The 7,471-nt window shown below is 47.6% G+C and overlaps 1 protein-coding gene across 1 annotated transcript in view; it reads left to right on the plus strand.

The window, feature by feature from the left end:
- Fntb (farnesyltransferase, CAAX box, beta) overlaps positions 1-7,471 on the plus strand; it is a 66,791-nt gene that overhangs the window by 17,484 nt on the left and 41,836 nt on the right. The window contains exon 2 of the mRNA XM_005343236.3: positions 689-753. Within this exon, the coding sequence (XP_005343293.1) occupies positions 689-753 (65 nt within the window). The remainder of the gene's footprint in view (positions 1-688; positions 754-7,471) is intronic.

Here is a 7,471-nt window from a genome sequence, read left to right on the forward strand (position 1 = left end):
TTTTTTTGTTTCTCAAGATAGGGTTTCTCTGTGTAGATCTGACTGTCCTGGAACTTGTTCTTTAGACCAGGCTGGTCTCGAACTCAGATCTACCTGCTTCTGCCTCCCGAGTGCTGGGATTAAGCATTTTCTTGAGTAATGGTTGACGTGGAGTGGCGCCATTCCTGGGCAGGCGGTCCTGAGTTGTGTAAGCAAGGCTGAGCAAGTCATCGGAAGCGAACCAGTAACAGTGTTCCTCCATGGCCTCTGCTTCACTCCTGCCTCCACGTTCCTTCCCTGACTTCCCTCAGTGATGGCGTGTGACCTTAGTGATGAACTAAACTCTTTCCTCCCCCAGTTGCTTTTGGTCATGGTGTTTTATCACAGCAACAGAAACCCTAACTAACACAGGCCTCCAGGCATGGTGCTCATTTAGGAGGTAAAACCAGAGCCCCCATCTGGCATTCCTGTCTAGAAAGCCAAGGACATTCCTGACATTGTTCGTTTTGGGTCCCTGCCCCTAAACTACTTCTCCAGTTCTACGTCCTGTTTGTCAGTAACCCTGTCTTGCTATAGAGCCTCTGAATTGCTGTGCAGCACAGAGCTGTACTGAAAAACTTAAGGCACTCGAGAGCCATAGCAATAGGAAGCAAGAGTCGATAGCTTCTCATCTCTCTTTTCTCTCTTCCATGTCCTGCTGCCTCATCAGGCCAGAGTAGAAGAGAGGATCCAGGAGGTCTTCAGTTCTTACAAGTTTAACCACCTAGTACCAAGGTAAGCTGTGAGTGGGACCCTGGGGGCCTGAGAGAACCTTTTCTCTTTCCTCCTTGCCTTCGCTTAACTAACCAACCAGTTGGACTAAATCTCTACATGACTGGAACTCGACATAGGCAGTTGTGAGCCGCCTGATGTGGATGCTGGAAACCAAACTCGGGTCCTCTGGAAGAGCAGCACGTGCTCTTAACCGTGGAGCCGGCTCTCCAGCCCCTGGAATAGTTCTTTGTGACACTTTGCAAACTAACTGTGGAGACACCAGGTGAGCCACTGTAGCTGAGGCACTGTGTGGCCTGAGGTTCTGCTTCACCTTGCTTAACACGTCTACCGACTTCTCCAGAAGTCGAGGAGGCCACAGAGGTAGAAGTTCATTCTCCCATTTGCCTTGTAGTGCTGGGGTACAGGACTCTGACGCAGGAGGGAGAACGGGGTCAAACTCAGTCATCTGGAAGTCTTTCCCTAGCCTGCCAGGCTATATCTCTGCAGTACCCAGAGCTGAGACTTCTGCCCCAGCTGGAGCTCAGCGAATGACATTTGTGTCAACAGCTCAGGGGAGCGAACGCTAAGAGAATCTGTGCCACTTCTGTTGCCTCCACACAAACCTGCCCCAGCTTCGCTTCCCCAGAGGTGGTTGGACTTGGTGATGGTGGAGGATGTGATTGTCTGGGAGGGCTTTGCTGTTAGCCACTGTGCCCACAGATGACTCACCTGACTGAGCTCTGAGTCACTGTCTCCTGTCTCAGGCTGCATGTTCCCACGCATGGGACCTGTGACATCTGACACTCCTTTCCACTCCATCCTGATAGATCCCTTGGACTCTGTCATTCTAATGAGATGAGGAGGGCTGAGGGGTTGCAGTCCAGAAGGGTTATTTGGGGAATGGTGAGGGGGGACAGTAAAAGAGACCCCACCCCCTCATAGAACTTCTGTCAGGTGTGGGTGGAAAACAGTGTTCTTGGCCTTGGAACTGTCTAGAATCAGAATATATCAGGTGTCTGGGTTTGTTTCAGGGATCATAGCTTCCAATTTGTATTCTTTTCTTTTTTTTCTTTCTTCTTTTTTGTTTTCTTTAAATTTTTTTATTTGTATTTTTTTTTTGTTTCAATTTTTGTCATGTTTGCCTAGGAAAATGAGTGTCTTTTTGGGAGGGAGGTTTTGAGACAGGGTTTCTCTGTCCTCTTGCTCTGTAGACTAGGCTGGTATTGAACTCACAGAGATCCACCTGCCTCTGCCTCCCAAGTGCTGGGGTTAAAGGTAGGTGCCACCACCACTGGCCAAAATAAACGTCTTGAAGGAAGATAATTGGCATGTTAATTGTTGTGGAGATATTATATATGTGGGCTGAATAGCTGAGTACATAAATCAGAATATCAATGTAAAGCTGAAGCTGACTACCACAGAATGAGCTTCAGGAGCAGAAGGATCAGTCTGGGAAAGGATTCAGTGTGGTGAAATACTTGCTAGAATATACCAGGCACTGGCTTCAATACCGAGAACACCTCCCGCCAAGGAATAAATCTAAAAATGCGTCATTGCACTTTTAACCTTTTAGTAGTCAAAATTTAGGTCTTGGCTAGGAAGTATAGTGAAAGGGTAGAATATTTGTCTAGCAAGAGTGTGGCCTAGAGTCCCACCACAAAACAAAGTGATACCACCCCTAGACAATAAACCAAAGGAAAAAAGCACATTTCAGAGTCTGAAGTGTGATTCAGGAACGGACTTCGTGGCTCGCCACCATCCACGCGGATGTTGGCAGTACACCTAGGGGACGCAGCCTGCCTGCATCTCTAAGGTCATGATGCTGATCGGATCTGACTTAGTGTTGGGACCACTGGCTGTGCACAGGTCCAGGAATGCCCGCGATGATGCTGAGGCGGGCATTTGCTATTCAGCCTGCTAGAGCCAAAGCCAGGAACCAGCTGTGGCTGAAGTTCAAGGCTGACGCTGAATGTTGCTGCATTCCACAACTAATCCCCTTCCCAGAAAGGATTTTTCTGTCAGTCATGGTGGTATATGCCTGTGATCCTAACACTTCAGTGGGGGTGGACCAGGCCTTCCCAGTTTCCCTCAGTTCTGGGGCTGGAGAGATGGCTCAGAGGTTAAGAGAACGGACTGCTCTTCCAGAGGTCTTGAGTTCAGTTCCCAGCAACCACACGATGGCTCACAGTCATCTCTAATGAGATCTGGCGCCCCCTTCTGGTGTGCAGGCATACATGCAGACAGAGCACAGTATATGTAATAAATAAATAGATCTTTTAAAAAACAAAGACCAAGATTGGCCTGAATTACAAGAGACTTTGTCTTTTTAAAAAAAATGTAAGAAAAAAAAGATCACTTTTCATGATTATGAAGTGTGCACTTGTGAGGTAGTTAGTACCCTTTTCTCCTCTTTTTTTTTTTTATGATGCTGGGGTTGAATTTAGGAGCCTCTCTGCCTCCTAGGTGCTCTCTGCCAGCGCCCTGTACCCTCAACCCTTGAGTTCCGGTCATGCTCAGTGGCGAGCACCTTTACCCACTGAGCCACCTCTCTGGCCCCTGTACCTTTAATGCTTTTGTTAGCATCCTGCTTTCTTTTACTGTTGTTGTGGAGTGTTTTGTTTGGTTGCTTGCTTTTGTTTTGGCTTTATGTCTTTGAAAGTATGACCTTGAACTCCATCTTCCTCCCTCTACCTCCCAGATGATGTGATATTAGGTGTATACCATTATGCCACACTGTATACTGCTTTCCTTTTTAAAATAATTTATTTTTATTTTGTGTGTACTGCTGTTTTGCCTTCATGTATGTCTGTGTGAGGATGCTGGATCCCCTGGGACTGGAGTCACAGACAGTTGTGAGCTGCCATGTGGGTGCTGGGAATTGAACCCAGATCCTCTGGGAGAGCAGCTGGCAGTAGTCTTAACTGCTGAGCCTTTTCTCCAACCCCGCATCCTGCTTTCTTATGAAAGTTCTTAGTTTCTGTTAGGTCTCAAAAAAACTCGGGACAAATGGCAAACTGAGGTGCCTGTTAGCATGTGAAAGCCTCTCTGGCTTCTCTGTGCATTGCTAGAACATGTGACTGAGCCCTGGCTCCTCTCTGCAGGTTTCAACCCAGCCCCTCCCCTAAGCTTCCCTTTCCCCCTCTTCCCTGTCTTCTCTGTGTAACTCAACCATGTTGGCTACGTTCTTCTCTTGGTTCTCTTTGCCCTCTTGGGTTTTTTCCTCTCTCTCTCTTCTTTCTTTTTCTCCCTCCCCTCCCCTTCCCCCGCTCCATGGCCCAGTCTGTTCTGCTCTGGACCCTTCCAGAAGCCTCTGACCATGCTCTCCCTCATATCTACAGTAAACCTTCTCAGCCACACCTAGGAGCAGTTAATGTTCTTAGTGTCATTCATTTTCCTCTTCACTTTTTTGTTCTAGCCGTTAAGAGAGGTCAAACGAGGGCCTGGCACATGCTATGCAGAAGTCCTACTAATCGAGCCGTATCCCCAGTCCTCTCCACGAGTATTCTGTCCTGCCCCTGATGAACATAGACTTCTCCAGTCCAGCGCCTTAACCACTTGGCCATCCCAGCCCTGAATGTGTACCTTTCCGGTTCATCTCGTTTGCTTCAATGTGAAATCTAGAGTGTGCACACTGTGCATGCACAGATACACATGCACACACCCAAGAACTTATTATCTCGCAGTTCAAGAGGTTGGAAATCCCAGGTCAAGGTGCCAGCGGGCCTGGTTCCTCCTAAGGCCTGATCACCTGATCGAAGATTTGCAGTTGGCTGCCTGGCTAGGTCCTCACATGGCCTTTTGTGCTCAGACTCCCTCACGTCTTCCCTCCAACCCCACCCTCTTCAGGGCTGGATCAGCCCAGGGCCTTTGTGCGTGCTGGGCAAGCACTCCACACTGAGCTACACCCTAGCATTCTTCCTCTTACTAAAGCTCCTGGATTACTAGATAGGGCGCCACCCTTGGGTTCTCATAACCTTAAATTCTTCTTTAAAGCTCTTATTTCTAATCTTAATCACACCACAGGTTAAGATTTCAACATTAATTGTGAGGTGGGAGGGGAGGGCATAATTTGTCTCAAACAGTAGCTCTTTTAAGTATAGTTTCTGACTGACCAAAATAAACTGGACACTTACTTAGCAATATATTTATATGTTTATGATTAAATGCATGAGAATGAAAGAAGCTGGCTTGGGGAAATGGTCACTGGAAATAATCTCTCCCTGCATCCCCTAACCTCCACCCTCCCAACCTGCCCAGGATATGTGGCTGAAATTTCTCTTCAGACAGACCCAATTGTAAAACCTCAACAACCCCCTTCTCAGCAAGACTCCTGGGGCCTGGCTGTCTGTAGAGGGGAGCGTCTTAGGAAGGGGTTGCCTTTGAGCTGTCTCAGGTTTTTTTTTGAGGTAGATGAGGAGGTGAGGGGATTTCCTCCATTAGCTACCTGTTCCTGCACAGTTGGGGTTCAGACAGTTCCCTTACCACGTCAACAAGCAGACCTGTCGCCCTTTGGAGGCCAACATCTCCAGCCTTAGAGCTCTTTGATTCCTTAGTGACCCAAAAGCCCCTGTCAAATAAAAAGATTGTTCAAGAGACAAGGAGAAGACTTCCCAGAGTTTCAGTACTTGAAAGACATTTCTTTTACATTTGTTTATGACGTGTGTGTGCGTGTTTGTGCGTGTGTCTGTCCGTGCTTGTGCGCCCACGTGGGGCACTTGCATAGTCAGAGGACAGTTTGCAGGAGACAGCATTGTCCTCCCCACCATGTGGGGTCCAGAGATGGAACTCAGGTCATCAGGCCATGGTGGCAAGTGCTCTCCTACTGCTGACCTGCCTCAGTGGGCTGCATTTCTGTGTATTTGAAGGATTTGTTTAATTGTTTAACTGACTCAGTAAAAATGCCATGCCTGGTGGCGCACACTTTTTTTTTTATTTAATTAGCCATCAGGAGGCAAAGGCAGGTGGATCTCTGAATTTGAGGCCAGCCTTGTCTACAGAGCAAGTTCCAGGACTATCAGGGCTACTCAGGGAAACCCTGTCTCCAAAAAAAAAAAAAAAAAAATACTATCTAGGTTAGCCCTGTTCAGTTAGTAGTCCAAACACCGTGCTTGGTTTACCTCGCTCTGTTTCTTAGGTCACTGCTAGTCTGCCCTCATTAATGGTCTCACTCATTCTTGTAGTAGCCCATGCTAGCCCGTGTTCCATCCTGTTGAGGCTGAGCCAGGACAATGAGCTATTCCAGAAATCTGCTTACTATTTCCCTCCCTGCTGCTTAGTCTGCTCTTCTCAGCCCACTGCTGTCTCTGAACAGTCCCAGGAGGAAGCCAGGCCTGCCAGCACACATGCATAACATAAGCCCCTGGGCTGAGGCAGAAGGATTTTGAATTTGAGGCCAACTGGGCTACACAGTGAGACTCTGTCTTTAAGAAAAAAGATTGTCAAGAAATTGCCTAGGAATGTCTGCTGACTGGCTTCACTAAAATTTTTCTATTTCTTGGCTTCCAACCCCCCTATTTATCTCATATAGATTCTCTTAGCACCCTCGCCACAGCGGCCGGTCTTTAGCTCCTGGGACCTGCGTTCCTCATTCCCAAGAAACCAGGGGCTGGCACCCCACATAGCTTCCTGTCTGCTGTTCCCCACTTCATCATCCACCTGTTCATCGCATCGCTTCTGGCTCCGAGGATGTAGGAATCTCCCTTACTGGAGACCCATGTCTCCTGCCGTCTGAGCCACTTCAGCAACTCCCTTCAAAATTCCCCTTACCTGCTTATTAGTGTGTGTGTGTGTGTGTGTGTGTGTGTGTGTGTGTGTGCATGGTGCGTGTGTAGGCGCACTGGAGGTCAGAGGACACCCGTGGAACGGTGCCCTCCTTTTGCCGTTACACAGGTTTCAGGGGTTGAACGCAGGCCCTCAGGTTTCCATAGCTAGTGCTTTACTAGCCCAGGAAGTCTGGACCTCTCTGGCCCTGGACTTGACTGACGTCTTCTTGTATTAGCCTTCTTAATGCTGGGGTTATAGGCATACACCACCATATCCAGCAATGTTTAGGAAATGTAATTATATAACTCTCTGAGTTCAAATGTATAATTCAGTGGTTTTAGTGTGGTCACAGAGTTGTATCACCATTACCACGATTAATTTATGAACATTTTATTGCCCTTAAAAGAATACCCTTAGTCACCATCCTCAGCTCCTTCATCTTCTGAACTCTAGGCAACCAATTAATCTACTTTTTAATTTTTTTTTCTCGAGACAGGGTTTCTCATTTTTCTGTAGCTTTGGAGCCTGTCCTGGAACTTGCCCTTGTAGACCAGGCTGGCCTTGAACTCACAGACTTCTACCTGCTTCTGCCTCCCGAGTGCTAGGATTAAAGGCGTGCACCACTACTGCCTGGCTCAATCTACTTTCTAAGGATTTTCTCTTTGTGGCCATTTCATAAAAATAGGGCCATATAATATGCAGTATTTTGAAAGCGGCTTCTTTTGCTTAGCATATTTTCAGGATCATCCCTATTGTAGTTCATTTGCTCTTAGGTTTTGCGCGTTTTGTTTTAGAGACAAGTTCTCAGGATGGCCTAGAACTCTCTGTAGAGACTGGGCTGTCTTTGACCTACTAGCGGTCCTCTTGCCTCTGCTTTCTGAGTACTGGGCTTCTGGGCCCCTATGCCCAGCTTTGTTTTCAGAATACACACACACACACACACACACACACACACACACACACACACACACACACA

This window comes from Microtus ochrogaster, chromosome 1 (genome assembly GCF_000317375.1).
Source record: "Microtus ochrogaster isolate Prairie Vole_2 chromosome 1, MicOch1.0, whole genome shotgun sequence".
Lineage (NCBI taxonomy): Eukaryota > Metazoa > Chordata > Mammalia > Rodentia > Cricetidae > Microtus > Microtus ochrogaster.